The sequence below is a fragment of the Enhydra lutris genome, unplaced genomic scaffold (assembly GCF_002288905.1).
Source record: "Enhydra lutris kenyoni isolate GAN:26980312 unplaced genomic scaffold, ASM228890v2 scaffoldscaffold89, whole genome shotgun sequence".
Lineage (NCBI taxonomy): Eukaryota > Metazoa > Chordata > Mammalia > Carnivora > Mustelidae > Enhydra > Enhydra lutris.
The window spans coordinates 509459-526595 of NW_019154173.1; the positions used below are offsets into that span (position 1 = coordinate 509459).

Here is a 17137-nt window from a genome sequence, read left to right on the forward strand (position 1 = left end):
TTAAGCAGGAAATTGTGCTGGAGTAACCTCCCTCAAGCAGTGTCCAGATGCAGGAGTCCACAAACATACGCTAAGCCTGAGGGTCAATAAACGTGAGAAGGAAGGACTTCTCAACCCCCAAAACGGGGCCCCACTGAGGCCCATACGCCTAAGGACTTCCTACACCAAATAGGGACAGACATCCAGATTGAGCTAGATAGAGCCAGATGTCTTGGGCTGTGCCCAAGGCCCGGCCCCTGGCCCGCCTGGGGACTGTCGGCCCCGCCCCGCGGTTCTGACCCCGCCTCCTCGAGCGACCAATGGACCTGACCCTCGCGCGTCCGCCGCTGACCTGGGGCGACCACCCAGTGTTGCGCCTGCGCCCTCGCGACCACCGGGACAAGTGGGCGGGGACCGCGCGGGGCCACGCCCCCCACCCAGGGTACGCCTCCGCGCACACGCACTTCCCGCCACGCCTCCCCGCCCACCTCAACCCAGTCCTTCCCAGAGGTGGCTAGCCAGCGCGAGCGCGGCGCAATGGACGGCAGGGTGCAGCTGATCAAGGCCCTCCTGGCCCTGCCCCTGCGGCCCCAGACCCGGCGGTGGAGGAACCCGATTCCCTTCCCCGAGACGTTTGACGGCGACACCGACCGGCTGCCGGAGTTCATCGTGCAGACGGGCGCCTACATGTTGGTGGACGAGACTCTGTTCTCCAGCGACGCCCTGAAGGTGACGTTCCTCATCACCCGCCTGACCGGGCCGGCCCTGCAGTGGGTGATCCCCTACATCAGGAAGGAGAGCCCCCTCCTCAATGATTACCGGGGCTTCCTGGCCGAGATGAAGCGGGTGTTTGGCTGGGTGGAGGACGAGGACTTCTAGGCCGGGAGCCCCTCGGGCCTGGGGGCGGTGCTCGGGGGAGGGTCCGCCGCGCCCGCCGCTGCCGCCGCCGCCGCCGCCCAGATGGCCGCGGGCGTCGCCCCGCCGCGCCTCCCGCCCCCCCACCTTCGCCGCGCTCGAGTGGCCGCGCTCTCCCCCACGCTGCTGTCCCCTCCCGCGTAGTGCTTGCCTTTGTTTCAGGAATAGCGCTCCAGGTTCCCGCCGCTGCCTCTGGGCCTGGCTCCAGAGCGCGCCGCCGCCCTGGGCCGCCAGCCGGGCCCCTCCCGTGCGCACTTGGACTCGGGCCCGCGCTCCAGCTGCGGGCCGGGCTCCCGTTACACACCGGCCAGACCACCCACAGCCCGGCCGCCGCGGGCCGCCTCCGCCAGACTGACCGCCAGGCCTGCAGCGCGCCGCCCGGACACCCGCGCTGCCACCGCCGTCCACCGCGCGCCCTCGACGGCCTGGGGCCCCAGCGATGTGGGCTCCCCCAAGAAGTGTCTGAGCCGGCCGCGGCCCCTGGACAGTGACTCCAGCAGCTCGCCACCCACCGCGCCACCGCCCCCCGGAGGGGCGGGCCGACCTCTCACCTGCGGCGGGACCCGTCGCCCCCTCCTCCCAGAGACCTCTTCTGCTCCTGCCAGATGGCGGCCGGGTCCCAGGGGTGCCTGGCAGCCAGATCCAGCCGCTCGTTTTCTTTCTCCCGTGGACCTGTTCGTTTTGCCCAGAACCCAGTTCTCTTCTCAGTTCGCAGCTGTCTCTCTGATGTGTGCCTTTTGTTCCACACAGTAGTTAAGCCCTGCACTCTGCCCAGCTCTTCTACACTACCTGGACAAACGTCTTTTCCTTCTTTTCAATAAATGTCAGACGCTATTAAAAAGAAATTGAGTCTCGGTGAATGTGGCACCCCTGCCTCCCCGGGCCGGTGCGCGGGTCCGTGGGTGTCATTGAGCAGGCGTGTCCCCTGCTGCTCTGTGGCTGAGGTTGAATCTGACATGGTGAAACACAGCAGGGGGTCGTGTGGTGGTCCTGGGGACGCGCACCCCATCCGCCGTCGTTGGGGCCCACATGCTGACCCTTCCAATCCAGTCAGCTCCGTGCCCCTCAGGAAGTGGACCTCCATCTGAGTTTGGCCAAGGGGGTATCAGGAAAAGGCAGCTGGGAGGCTTCTGGAAAACCTTTCCTCCTTTCCAAAAAGCTGCTTGAAGGTGCAACACCTTTCTGTGACAAATCAGGAATCCCACACATATGTTGCTGAATACCCGTCAAATTTTATTTAATGCATTATTCAGGGAATCAGCAGAGTGACAGGTTCCTTAGAAAAAGCATTTACATTTATAGAGCCTTGATTGTGTGAGTAGAGGAGAAGGGAATGCAGAAGTGTGATTGCGAATTTAGCACAAACCTGGTTGATGAACTACAGGACAATAGAACTGCAAGTTCTCTTTTGCTGCAGAGAAGGAAAATGGTTATAACCTCCTACTGTTGTCGGCCTGCTAACCCCTGAAATCCGCAGTCCTGAGAAAAGCCTCGGCCTGCTTGTCTGTGGCTGGAAAAGTTAGGTATCCCGTTAGCGTCTGAGAAAAGGTGGGCTTACAAGGCAGCACTCTGGTATGATGTTAAAGATTCATTGAATCAACCCTCTTATTTCTGACTTGGGTGATTTTTCCGGAACGTGGGAAGGGAGCAGGAAAGGGCTGTGCTTCGCTTGTGCATGCATTGGCCTGACTTGTAGAAAACAAACTGGATTCCGGGCAGCATTGCAAAGAGGACTAATGCTTACAGGCCAGTCCTCAGACTGCTTTCTGCCCACAGGTGGAACCCTTGGCTTTGGAGCCAAGATTAGACTGGTGTTAACCACCCCAGCACTTCCTTGTCTTTCTCCAGTGCTGTAGCAGCCTTTTGTTACAACCATGTCTTTGAACAATTGTGAACAGTTACTACTTCCTCTGAATCAGTCAACCCCTGAGACATTGCACCTGCCAGTAAATTTTCTTCCATCTGTGTCCCATCTGTGGTCACCCCTAGTGACAGTTTTTTGACGGTGGCATCACTTTGACATCGTGGGTTAGCAGCACTTCACCTATGGACAGTGATGGAGCCTCCGACCTAGCGGGCAGGTAACTGTGCTCCCAAATCCGATTTCATAATCTGCTCTTCGGACCACTTCCAGCTCCAAACACACTTGAAATACCCTCAGAAACAGATCTCATAACACTTGTGAGGAAGGGAGGGAAGCAGGATTGAGCAGAGGGAGAATTTAAAGAGACACCACTATTACAACAGAAGATTCGGCTGATTCTATGGGGATATATCTAAAGCTGGAAGAGCCGTTCAGAAAAGTTACAGATTGAGTAGTTGAGGCCGAGGCCTTGGTACGCTCACACTGTCTAGTCATTAGATAAGGTCTCACCTGAAGGCCACAGGGTACCCCTGGGCAAGGCAGCTCCCTTCAACCCACAGTAATTCCTGGGAAGTGATTGAGCTGTGGCTCTGAGCAGCCTGGGTCCCTAGCAGCCGGGGGAAGGAGAACCTTGGTCTTGAAGGTGGGGTCTGGGCAGTGCTTAGTAACACTGACTTCACTCCTCAATAGGGGAATGGGGCCAGCATGATGGAACATAATTCAGCATTTTTAAAAAGATTTTATTTATTTATTTATTTATTTGACAGAGATCACCAGTAGGCAGAGAGGTAGGCAGAGAGAGGGGGGGGGAGCAGGCTCTCTGCTGAGCAGAGAGTCCGATGTAGGGCTCGATCCCAGGACCCTGGGACCATGACCCGAGCCAAAGGCAGAGGCTTTAACCCACTGATCCACCCAGGTGCCCCATAATTCAGCATTTTAAAGAATAGGAAAGATCTATGCCAGATGATTTGGGGAGATCTTGCAAGGTTTTAAGCAAGGAACAGAATAGGTGGAAAATTGCATTATTCTTTTGTTAAAATTGCAAAACGTTTTTGTATGTTAAAAAAGCTGGCATGTGAATGCACACACACACACACACACACACACAGTTCGCTAGGTATGAAGAAAACTATAGCAATAAACATGCTAAGTTGTTAGCGTGAGTCACAAGAAGTGGGAAAGGGTTGGTGCCAAAGATAGGGTAGGGCATAGAGTAGGGGAGAAGGACCTACCCAAAAAAGGAAAGCAAAAAGGCTGAACTAAAACGGGAGAGAGGTATTGCATGTCCCTGAAAACTGGAAAAACCTACAGAAACTTTCAAGGATGAAAGGGGGTTAATCTGGGTCCCAATGAGAAACATGGTACACGCAAGTGGATCAGAGCGGAGAAGTAAATGAGGGGACTGTGAGATGGCAGTGGGTATGGCTGGAGGAAATTGTGATTGTATCATTGTTCTGCAAATTTGCACCACCCCCCCCACTCTCCAGAAGGAGTGTGCCTACCTGTTCCTCCAAACCTAGGCTTTGTCATGCACTTGTTTTTCTCAGTGCAATGTGAGCAGACCTGAGCGAAACAGAGGATGTCAACATGTTTGTGTGGTTTGGCTGGTCCTCTTGCCCTCTGTGATTGCCGTGAGAAGAGCTGACCCCAGGTAGTCGCTGATCCCTTGCGCTGCACTACGCAGTGACTCACAGGGAGCAAATATGCACACAATTTGCAGCCCAGAGCCAAGCACACCCCCTAACTCCCCAGACAGCCCAGAGCACAGGAGCAAGGAGAACAAGTGACTATTACACCATTATAGGAGCAAGGGCTGCCGAAAACTGACACCAACAAGACATTCTGAGACGCCCTGGGGCTAGCAATGGTGGGGAGCTGGGACCTCCCAGCAAAGCATGAAGGAGTAAGTGCCAGGAGTAGTTACTGGAACACAATAACTATTAGAACCCCTGCCTCCACGTGGATGGACCCGGAGGATATTATGCTGAGTGAAATAAGTCAGACAGAGAAAGACAAATGCCATACAATCCCCCATATACGCAGAATCCAAAAAACGAACAAAGAAACAAAAAAAGGGCAGAAACCCTAAATCCAGAGAACAAACTGATGGTTGCCGGAGGAGAGGGGGGTGGGGGATGGGTAACATGGGTGAAGGGGAGTGGGAGGTACAGGCTTCCAATCTGGGAATGAATAAGTCATGGGGACAAGAGGCACGACATAGGGAATAGAGTCGGAGGTATTGTAATGGCGCTGTACGGGGACAGATTGTGGGGAGCACAGCAAAACGTATAGACTTGTCCAGTCACTATGTTGTACATCTGGAACTAATGTAACGTTGTGTATCAACCGTCCTTCAATACAATAAATAATCATTTGAAAATAAAGAGAATTGCTGGAGAGCATTTGTGGTCTTTGGTTAAGAAACTCAGCCACAGCCCACTCTCCATCTGATAGAAACGAAGCTCTCTCATTGGCCAGACTCAACCTGAACCCAAGGATCTCAACAATTTAACAACTCAACAACCTCAACAGAAGCCAGAGGACAAGGGAGTCATTCATGCAGTCCCAAAAGGTCAGCCTCCTGGACACAGAGTAGGGTGGGGGAGAGGAGTTACGCAAGGGCAAATGGAAGGATATCCAAAAGATTCATGGACAATCAGTTCCAAATGAGGCACATTTGAAAAAGTGCACAATCACATTGGTAATCAGAGTGTGTGTGTGTGTGTGTGTGTGTGTGTGTTTTAACTTAAACAACAGATATTTATTTCTCACAGTTGTGGAGGTTGAAAGTTCCAGATCATGGGGAGGGCAGATTCAGTTTCTCCTGAGGGCTCTCTCTCTGGTTTCTAGAGGGTCACCATCTTGCTGTGTCCTCACATGGCCTTTTCTGAGCATGACATCACTGGTTTTTTGTCAAACGTTATAACTCAGGAACAGCCAGAGGGAAAAGATGCAGAGGGCAAGGCGTGTGGGAAGGGGCCAAGAACTTCCAGGCCCTCTCAGAGTGTGGCATTCTCACCAAATCGCCACGTGTTCGCCAACCAGGAAGCTCCCAGACAGATCTGAAACAGGAGAAAAATGGGGTCCAACTTCAAAGCTATTAGATTGGCAAAAGTAAACATAATGACATCAAGTGTGGAAGGGATATGGGGCAATGAGAATTCTCATAAAATGCTTGTGGCTGTGTACAACGAAATTGGCGATGAATGTGGCAATCCCTTGTAAAGTTTATGACATACAGGCCCGAGCGACCAGCAATTCAGTACGATGTTGACTGCAGCATTAAAAAAAAAAAATGTGTATATTGGGGCGCCTGGGTGGCTCAGTGGGTTAAGCCGCTGCCTTCGGCTCAGGTCATGATCCCAGGTCCTGGGTTCAAGCCCCACATCGGGCTTTCTGCTCAGCAGGGAGCCTGCTTCCTCCTCTCTCTCTGCCTGCCTCTCTGCCTACTTGTGATTTCTCTCTGTCAAATAAATAAATAAAATCTTAAAAAAAAATGTGTATATAAAATATGTATATGATTGAGGCCTCTGCTAAGCCGCCTGGCTCCTTGGTGGACATTAATAAAAGGTGCCCCCTGGTGGTGGGAGCAGCCTTATGCGTGCACCGCGGGGCAAACGCATAGTATTTTTATGCTTTAAAAAAAGAGTCGCCCTCGGTAAGCGCGGACGGAGGCAGTCCCATTGTTTGGCTTGATAGGCCAGGTTGGGGGCTAGACTATAGCGTCAGTCACTGGCTCGGTAAGAGGCACCCCAGAATTGAGTAACTACAGGACCGTAAGCAGTAGCCCTGTTTGTAGTAACCGAACATTGGAAACAACGTAAGTATTAGCAGTAGTTAAGTGAATACGCATATGCACAGATATATACATTTCCACTGGTCCTTCTCCCCCCTCTTGTCTTCGTTTTAAAGTGTAGATGATAATTTTAAAATTCACAAAAGTTGGGTGCCCGGCTGGCTCAGTGTGTGGAGCAGGTGATTATCGATCTTGGGGTTGTGAGTTCGAGTCGCATGGTGGGTATAGGGGTTACTTAAAAATAAAATCTTTAGGGGCGCTTGCATGGCTCAGCTGCTTAAGCGTCTGCCTTCAGCTCAGGTCATGTGGGATCGAGCCCAGCATTAGGAAAGCTACGCAGCCTGGAGTCCACTTCTCCCTCTCCCTCTGACCCTCCCTCCTGCTTGTGGTTTCCCTCATTCTCTCTGTCTCTCTCAAACAAATAAATAAAAAATCTTAGAGAAAATAAAAATAGGGGCGCCTGGGTGGCCCAGTCGGTGAAGGGTCTGCCTTCCGCCCAGGTCATGATCCCAGGGGTCCTCGGATCCAGCCCAACGTCAGGTTCCGGGCTCAGTGGAGAGTCTGTTTCTCCCTCTCCAGCTCCCCTTGCTAGTTAGTGTTCTCTTTCTCTGTGGTGAATAAATAAATAAAATCTTTAAAAATAAAAATAATTTAAAAAAGAGAAATCCACACTTATATGATCACCAGATTTATGACAAAGACACCACCTCAATTAAGTAGGGAAAGAATGGTCTTCTCAATAATAAATGTTACCAGGTCAATTAGATATCCATATTATAGAAATAATCATTGGCCCCCACCTCCCAACATATAAAAATTAATTCAGTATGGATTATAAACAAAATATGAAAGTGAAAGTTAAAACGATTAAGGTTTTAGAGGAAAATACAGGAGAATATCTTTATGATATTAGGTTTGACAAAGATTTCTTAAATAAGACATAAAAAGCACGAATTCCAAGTCTATCCTCCCTACTGATAAAATTTATTAAGATGCTCAATCATAGAATTTCCCCCACTTCCTGATAGCATCCAATCCAGAACAAAGCCCCACTTTTTTAAAACCCTCTCCCAAATCACCTAACACAAGCCAAAATACTTCATTCAGTAAGTTTCCTACTGAGATAGCCCATGGTTCTTTATGGTTTGTGTCCCCTTTTGCTGCAATGAGTAACACACCCAAATTGTTCAATTATGTGTGTTCCTCGTGGTCTTTGGCTAGAGTATTAACCTCAAAAATATATGAAGAACTGCCATCAATCACTGAGAAGATAAACCAATTTAAAGAACAGGTGAAATTTTTGAATGGACATTTCATAAAAGAGGGTAACAAAGTGTCCCATAAACATAGAAAGAAGTACTCGAGGGGTGCCTGGCTGGTTCAGTCAGTAGATCGAGTGACTCTTGATCTCGAGTTTCGAGTTTGAGTCCCACACTGGGTGTACAGATTCCTTAAAAAAATAAGATAAAATCTTTTAATTTTTTAATTTATTCTTTAAGATTTTATTTATTTATTTTACAGAGAGAGAGCAAGAGGGCATAAGCAGGGAGAGCAGCAGAGGGAGAGGGAGAAGCAGGCTCCCTGCTGAGCAAGGAGTCCAATGTGGGACTTGATCCCAGGACTCTGGGATCATGACCTGAGCCAAAGGCAGACGCTTAACAACTGAGCCACCCAGGTGCCCTAAAAAAAATTTTTTTTAAAGAGGTACTCGGGATGCCTGGGTGGCTTAGTTGGTTAAGCATCTGCCTTTGGCTCAGGTCATGATCCCAGAGTCCTGGAATCGAGTCCCCTGTCGCACTCCTTGCTCAGCAGGGAGCCTGCTTCTCCCTCTGCCTGCTGCTCCCCATGCTTGTGCCCCCCCAATAAATAAATAAAATCTTAAAAAAAGAGGTACTCAATATCATTAGTAATAATAGAAATGCAAATAAAAAATTCAATGAGATATCACCATAGAACCATCAGCCTACACTTTGATAAATAATGAATCCTTGAAATACACAGCACAGATGAATCTCACAGACACACAGAATACACACTATATAAATTCATTTATGAGGAGTTCGAAAAGAGGTAAAACTTACCATTGGTGATAGGAGTCAGAAGACAGTTTACCCTTGAGGGGCATCATCTGAAAGGGGGCATGAGAAACCATTTTTGAATGTCGGAAATAGTCTATACATTGATGTGGGCAGTGGTTACCCTGATGTGTACAAATGTAAAAATTCATCTAGCTGTACCCTTGAGATTTTCATCCTTTACTGGATGTAATTTATATCTCAATTGTTTTAAATATGAGAAAAGGAATACCCATTTAGATAAATAGAAGAGAAGCAGAACATCAAATACAAAGAGAACATCTTCAAAACAACCAACAAAGAAACACAAAATTAGGCCAATAGCTGATTTATGAACAGTCAAAATGGAAGCTGGAAGACCACAGAATAATACTGTTTTCATCAATTCTATGACTCAAATTTTTCACATTTTGACCTCTCTGATAGCTGGGTGTTTCTTACAATTACGATAAATCGTAGTTTTTTAAAAAAAGATTTTATTTATTTATTTGACAGAGATCACAAGTAGGCAGAGTGGGGGGCGGGGGGGAGGGCGGGGTGGGGCGGGAAGCAGGCTCCCCGCTGAGCAGAGAGCCTGATGCTGGGCTCAATCCCAGGACCCTGAGATCATGACCTAAGCTGAAGGCAGAGGTTTAACCCAATGAGCCACCCAGGTGCCCCAATAAGTCATAGTCTTATAAATTGTCATTGGCCAGGTGGCCATTGCGACAGACTCACTGCTGGCTCATGTGCAGAGCTCAAGCACCCGGATCAGAACTTGCAGAACTGATACCCATGAACGAAGGAAAAAAGTCTCAGAAAATGAAACTAGAATAGTCTCCTAAGAACCACTGCATCACTACCATCTTGGGCACGTACAGGATTACTGTGTGGTAAATCAAAGATCTCGGCGATTCTATAAATGAGAGACTCAAAAATGACTTTTGGGGCACCTGGCTGGCTCAGTCAGTTAAAACTCCAACTGTTGATTTTGGCTCTGGTCAGGGTCTCAGGGTCATGAGATCAAGCCCTACATCGGGCTCTGCACCGGGTGTGGAGCCTGCTTGAAATTCTTTCTCCATGTCCCTCCATCTCTCCACCCCTTCCCCACCCTGTGCTCTCTCTGTCTCTCTCTCAACATAAAAAAATAAATCTTAAAAAAATAATTTTTAGGGGCACCTGGGTGGCTCAGTGGGTTAAAGCCTCTGCCTTTGGCTCAGGTCATGATCTCAGGGTCCTGGGATCGAGCCCCGCGTTGGGCTCTCTACTCAGCAGGGAGCCTGCTTCTTCCCCTCTCTCTGCCTGCCTCTCCGCCTACTTGTGATTTCCGTCTGTAAAATAAATGGATAAAATCTTTTTTAAAAAGTCTTAAAAATTTTTTAAGAGGTAAATATGTGACCAAATATACACAAGGAATAGTACACATATTTAATTTAAAGATTAAAAACAATAGATGGGGGTGCCTGGCTGACTCAGGTGGTAGGGCACACCACTCTTGATCTTGGGGTTGTGAGATTGAGCCCCATGTTGGGGGTAGAGATGACTTTATTTTTTTTAAGATTTTATTTATTTATTTGAGATAGGCCAAGAGTAAGAGTGAGAGCGATAGAGAGAGCACGAATGGTGGGGGCAGAGGGAGAGGGAGAAGCAGGGTCCCCACTGAGCAGGGAGCCTGATGCTGGGCTTGATCCCAGGACTCTGGGATCATGACCTAAGCCGAAGACAGACACTTAACCGACTGAGCCACCCAGGCGCCCCAAGAAATATTTTGGGAAACAACTTGGCAGTGCCTTTAAATTGGATTCCCTGTAAGCTGATTTTGACCAAGAATTCATGCAAAAGTGATGCATCAAGAAGTGGTCCCCCCAAAAAATACACTGATGGGGAGTAAGGGAAGAAAGCAAAGCAATATCTTGATATCAAGCAAAGTCCCACAGAGGGTCACTTGACAAAATCCAACAGAGGAACTCTGCAGACCATGTGGGTCACACCTCAGACTTGTCCCATTGAGAGCTCAGGTTTTTTATAACTACACATCTATCGGTCGTTAGCTAAAGGCTGCACTCTGGAGAACTGAAATCACTAGCCCCCGGCTCTCTATGCTTGCTAACAAAGGGGATGCTGGTAGCCTGTGGCAGACGAGGAGCCACAAATAGGGGCTATTGGGTGGAAAAGCACAAGAGAAGCTGATGTGCACGAACGTGGTCGAGAGTTCCAAGGGGGAGAGAGACAGAACGTTAATAGCATCTGCTTCAGTGGGCCCTAGTTTTAATACTCTTAATACATGACAAATAATATGACATGCTCTTAATACATGTCTTAAGACCATGACAAATAATATGACAGCTCTTCCTATAGCTTTCCAGCCCTTCCTGTAGTTTTTGCTCTAAGTACTCAAATACACCTGCTTAAAATACCTGGAGTATATTCTTTTTTTTTTTAAAGATTTTATTTATTTATGTGACAGAGAAATCACTGGTAGGCAGAGAGGCAGGCACACACACACACACACACAGAGGCAGAGAGAGAAGCAGGCTCCCTGCTGAGCAAAAGCCCGATGTGGGGCTCGATCCCAGGACCCTGAGATCATGACCCGAGCGGAAGGCAGAGGCTTCACCCACTGAGCCACCCAGCCGCCCCTGGAGTATATTCTTTTGTTTGTCAATCCCTGTTTCTCCTTCTAACTTTGCTATTCTAAAAGAGTAGACAGAAACATGGACTTCCTCTTAAGTTGATAATGAAATAAAGTCAAGTGCACAAGGCACATCTAACATTTCTTTATACACAGTAGGAGCTCAATACACGTGAGTCCTCAGTACTTGTAAGTACTAGATATCAGCATGGTTTCTTGTAGGCAGAGTGGATGGGGCTGGTCCTGATGTTAGGGCTACTCACACAGCAAATTCTTTGCTCCTCATCTTTATAGCCTTGATCACACAAATTGTATGGATGTCAATTCATTCAATAGTGAGTTTATTTAATTTTATTTTTAAAAGATTTTATTTATTTATCTGAGAGAGAGAGAGGAATGAGAGAGAGAGAACACGAGAGGGGAGAGGTCAGAGGAAGAAGCAGACTCCCCACTGAGCAGGGAGCCTGTTGTGGGACTCGATCCTGGGACTCCAGGACCATGACCTGAGCTGAAGACAGTTGCTTAACCAACTGAGCCACCCAGGCGCCCTCAATAGTGGGTTTAAATGGCCCATAGTGCTCTGGGGTTCTAGGGTTGCCAAAGAGCATCCTCCTTGATGAACCCAGTGGTCTAACTGGACATACACAGAAGATCCATTAAACTCATTTGGGAGACAACTTGGTGGTTGAGGTGAGATGGACTCTGGATCCAGCCGGAGTGATACTCCCATACAAGTAATGACAGTACAAGAAAGAGCTGAGAAGGATGGGAACAGTCAAGGTGTTAACCTGTACCCGACTTTGGCTCCCAAGATAGGCCATCTGTGTGATTCTGTGAAAACAGAACAAACCAGAGCAGAGGATTATAGATAATCCTTGACATGGAAAGTCAATTTGAATGTTCCTATCCTTTAATCTTCATTTATTTATTCTTTTAAAGTTTTTTTTAAGTTATTCACTTGATACAGAGAGATAGAGAGAGAGTATGAGCAGGGAGAGAGGCAGAGGGAGAGGGAGAAGCAGACTCCCCACTGATCCGGAAGCCCAACATAGGGCTCGATCTCAGGACCCTGGGATCATGACCTGAGCCAAAGGCAGGCATTTAACCATCTGAGCCACCTAGGTGCCCCAATTTTTTTTATTTTTAAAGATTTTTATTTACTTGAGAGAGAAAGAATGAGAGAGAATGAGCTCAAGCAGGGGGAACAGCAGGCAGAAGAGGGAGAGCAGGGAGCCGGATGCGGGGCTCGGTCCCAGAACCCTGAGATCATTACCGGAGCCGAAGGCAGATGCTTGATCAACGGAGCCACCCTCGTATCCCTTAACCTTAACCTTATATTCTCTACAGAACCATTTCAGAATCACTTTAGACCAAATCTCCTGCTTAGGATTTCTTGGTGAATGTGAATGTGGGCTTCACATTTGTGGGTGGTTACATATGAAGTTTTTTTTTTTTAAGGTTTTATTTATTTATTTGACAGACAGATATCACAAGTAGGCAGAGAGGCAGGCAGAGAAGGGGAGTGGGGGGAAGCAGGCTCCCTGCTGAACAGAGAGCCCGATGTGGGGCTGGATCTCAGGACCCTGAGATCATGACCCTAGCGGAAGGCAGAGGCTTAACCCACTGAGCCACCCAGGCGCCCCCATCTGAAGTTTTGTTTGATGTCTGATCCTTTTATCTTCTCTCAGTATCTTACCGGCAGGTGTCATTTCTTTTTCATTCAGCATTGTACTTGGCAACTCTGCGAAGTCATTACTTGAACGTCCTTGCTTTCCTTCTTTTGGGCAGAGGGGAACACCTCAGCGTTTGCAGAACTCTCTGGATTTTGAAAAGGTCTAAATTTAACTTCACCATTGTCTTCATCCCTAAAATGTCATTTAGCATCCAATATGTGAAAGTGGGTTGATAGGCTTTCACATTATAAGTTAAATATTGCTCCTTATAGAGACCTAAACATGACAAAAATTCCTGGCTGAATTGTTCCCATGCTTTCTGATGTCATCTGTCTCCATCAGCCCCATCACTGGGGAGACAAGAGTGGGGCTGGAAAGTGGAAGCCTAAGGGTTCCAACTGTTTTGATTACCGTAAAGGAGAGGAGAGGAGAGGAGAGGAGAGGGAGAAAGTAATTATTTTCTAAAAGCCTCATCTTGGGGTGCATCGGGCTCCCTGCTGGGTGGGGAGTCTGCTTCTCTGCCCCTCCCCCTGCTGGCAGTCTCACTCTCTCATTTGCATGTTCTCTCTCTCTCTCCAATAAATAAATAAAATATGAAAAAACAATTTTAAAAAAAGCCTGGGGCACATGGGTGGCTCAGTTGTTGGGTGTCTGCCTTCAGCTCAGGTCATGGTCCCAGGGTCCTAGGATTGAGCCCTGAATCGGGCTCCCTGCTTGGTGGGAACCCCGCTTCTCACTCTCCCACTCCCCCTACTTGTGTTCCCTCTCTCGCTGTCTCTATGCCAAATAAATAAATAAAATCTTCAAAAACAGTAAATAAAAGCCTCATCTTTTGGTGACAGAGGCGAAACGAAAGAGCGTTTTGCTGTGGTAAAGACTATCATTGGGATACTGCATCTTACTTGAAAATTACAAATTCAATAACAACAGAGGCTAAGAGTTATTCCTTTACATTACTAGCAAGAACATAATTTGAAAACAATCTTCCGGGAGTGAGATTTTGACAGGTCAAAATAGTTAATACATTATACGGACTTTGATCTGTATATTAATTTTAGGGATCTAGCCTAATGATCTTACTAAGAACGTGTTTACTTTGAGTGTAAGTAAATAGGCAGTCCTCTACTGCAGTCTTTACCTCGAGGCCCAAATTAATAGGCTTACTGTATCTGTCGGTCCAAAGGGATGCTGAAATTCTAAATGTTCTCCCCTTTGTTCATCTGATGACAGGCTGTCGGCTGCCAGCAGACATAGAGAAGCATCAACAGCAGGAAGGAAAAAAGAGGTTCCAGAATCTGCTGGCACCAGGGCGTCTGCAATCCCAAGGCTAAGGAGGGCAGGTGATGGGAATTGGGGCTGGTGACTGGGGACTGGAGAAGAGGCGACCCACTGAAGGGAGAACCAGGGCAGAAGGGACTTGGTGACTGTCTATGAGAGACCCATGAGATTGTGGGCATGAGGAGCCCTGGGGATGAGTGGGGGACGGCAGTGTGACTGCAAGAGGACCAAAAGGAACCAAGGGAAAGGAAGGAGCTTTGGGATCGGGTCAGCACTGCAGAATCCAGCCAAAGTGGCTTCTCTTAACCCCACTCTTCATCACAGTGTTGAAGGTTCCCCCGCACACAGAAATGCCAAGTCCCGGGCCTTGCAGTGCGGACCTGGTGATGACCTGCGGGGGTGGTCGGATGGAGGGGTACCGATGCCCTCACTAGGTTTTGATTGTTCAGTACACTGGTTTTCCCCCTTACTGTTCAGTCGTGACCGTTTCCTCAGGCCATTAAATACTTTGAGATCATGAGGGGCTTTATTCTGTTTATTTCATGGAGTAGGGTTTTTTTTTTATGATTTTATTTATTTGACAGAGAGAGAGAGATCACAAGTAGTCAGAGAGGCAGGCAGAGAGAGAAGGGTAAGCTGGCTCCCCGCTGAGCAGAGAGCTCGATGTGAGGCTCTATCCCAGGACCCTGGGATCATGACCTGACCTTAACCCACTGAGCCAGCCAGGTACCCTTCATTGAGAGTGTTTTGACTGATCTCTGTCCTTTCCCCACCTGGTTCCATGAGATGTGGGACTTCATTTTATTTTTTTTAAAGGTTTATTTATTTATTTGATAGAGAGAGAGAGCACGCACGCACATGAGAACAGAGAGGGTCAGAGTGAGCAGACACCCTGCTGAGCGGGGAAGCCCAACATGGGACTCGATCCAGGGACTCCAGGATCCTGACCCGAGCGGAAGGCAGCCGCCGAACCAAATGAGCCACGCAGGCACAGATGTGGGACTTCATTTTAGACTTATTACTGCTCAGAACAGCTTGATGAAGTACCTAAGTAGTTCCAGTGGCTCCATGATGGAAGACAAAGCAGTGTGTCAACTCCTGAAAAAGCAAGCGGGGCGCCAGCCCCTGCAGAGGCTCCTGGAGGGAGCTTCAACGCGCCTCCAATTTCTGGAACTGCCTCAGCTTGCCCCTTAGGCTCCAAGTCTCTGGTGGACAGATAGTTCAGCGATACTCACCAAGGGTCCATTTAGAATTCCCTTCCTACTCTGTCTCTGCCCTAGGGCTGCCTCTGGATACGGGGGTACACTCAGCACTCTGGGGCCAAGGGAGGAGAGAGCTATTTCACCACTAAGTTCTACTATGATTCCCCTGGGACCGAGACTCAGGACATGGAATCACCCAAAGCCCACTTTGTTCCCATTTTAAATTTTTGTGGATTCATCATGAAATTTGTGTCATGTCCCAATGACGGGTTTCAAGTCATTATTGGCCCCAACCACCAACAATAAATAAATAAAAGGTCAGGCATTTCTCTTGCCCCTCTTATAGTCATCTTCCCTTTTGTCAGTCTATCATTCCCTCCTTCTAAGGTAAGGCTTCTCTGTGGAAATTGAGTCAAGTGTTAGGAGGAGGTCAGGGAAACAGAATGAGGTCAGGGAAACAGAATGACAGCTGCAAGGCAGAGTGGTTAGATGACAAAGTAAAGAGAAAGAACCACCTTCCTTCCTTACAAATGCCATTCCTTTGTCCCTTTATGGACTCTGCTAAAGTGTGCATGATTCATTCTTGCATATTAAACCCTCTCAGAGACATTTTCAGCACGAGAGATGACTGGGGATGATACAACTGGAGTAGATGAAGGAATGACCCCTAACACAGCCACCCTGGCGGGAAGAAGAAAACTGCAGAGCGCTTTGGTTGGAAGAGGAAGGAGGCTTAAGGACATCGTTTGAAGGATACCCAGAATTCCCTGCCCATTCTACCTACTTCTCCAGCCAGGTGGACACAGATCAAAGTGAATATGCTAGACCGATTATAGATAAACTGTTTCCAAACACTTTCCAAACCAAGTAAGCAGGGTCTATGTTTATAACCAAACAGTGAATGTGCTGAACACAGTCATCCTTGAAACCCATGCAGGAAAGCCAACAGCTAGCACTTCGACTTGGGACCTCATAATTAGCCAGCTCTCAGTGGTGTTAAGAACTCTGTGAACCGTAACAACTTTATTTTATAAGTAACTAAAAAATAACCTCTGATTGCAAGACTTTGATTTATTACAAGCCAAACTGAAAGTAAATGATGCTTCCATGATTTCTTGGAATGAAAACACTATCACATACATAAGAGAGATGTTCCTCTGGCTCCACATACAGCCTATGAACAACCACACAATATGGCAAAAGTTTACCTGTTCAAAAAAACAGAGAGGTGCGCCTGGGTGGCTCAGTCGTTAAGCGTCTGCCTTCGGCTCTGGTCATGATCCCAGGGTCCTGGGATTGAGTCCTGCATCAGGCTCCCTGCTCAAGGGAGAGCCTGCTTCTCCCTCTCACACTCCCCCTGCTTGTGTTCTCTCTCTCGCTGTCTCTGTCAAATAAACAAAACAAGAATCTTAAAAAAAAAAAAAAGACAGATGGGGGGAAGGGAGAAAGTAAAAAAGGAAAAAAAACACTGGTATGATGAATTCCTTTGCATATTCTTGAAAAATCACCAAATTAGAAATGAGGCAGAGATGACTTAGTGCTGCCTTGTAGCACTAAGGTTCCCCCGCCTTTTCTCGGACTCTGAGGGGATATCTAACTTTTCCAGCCACAGCAGAGCTAGCCGAGGCTTTTCTCAGCAAAAGAGAAACTTACATTTTATTGTCCTGAAGTTCATCAACCAGGTTTGTGCTAAATTAACAATCACACTTCTGCATTCCCTTCTCCTCTACTCACACAATCAAGG

At 47.9% G+C, this 17137-nt stretch overlaps 1 protein-coding gene across 1 annotated transcript in view; it reads left to right on the top strand.

Moving 5' to 3' along the window:
- Positions 1 to 939: 939 nt before the first annotated feature.
- The window catches only part of LOC111162141 (uncharacterized protein C10orf95-like), a 26734-nt gene continuing 10536 nt past the window's right edge, over positions 940 to 17137 (top strand). Inside the window, exons 1-2 of the mRNA XM_022526335.1 lie at positions 940 to 996; positions 1063 to 1114. Coding sequence (XP_022382043.1) covers positions 940 to 996; positions 1063 to 1114 — 109 coding nt within the window. The remainder of the gene's footprint in view (positions 997 to 1062; positions 1115 to 17137) is intronic.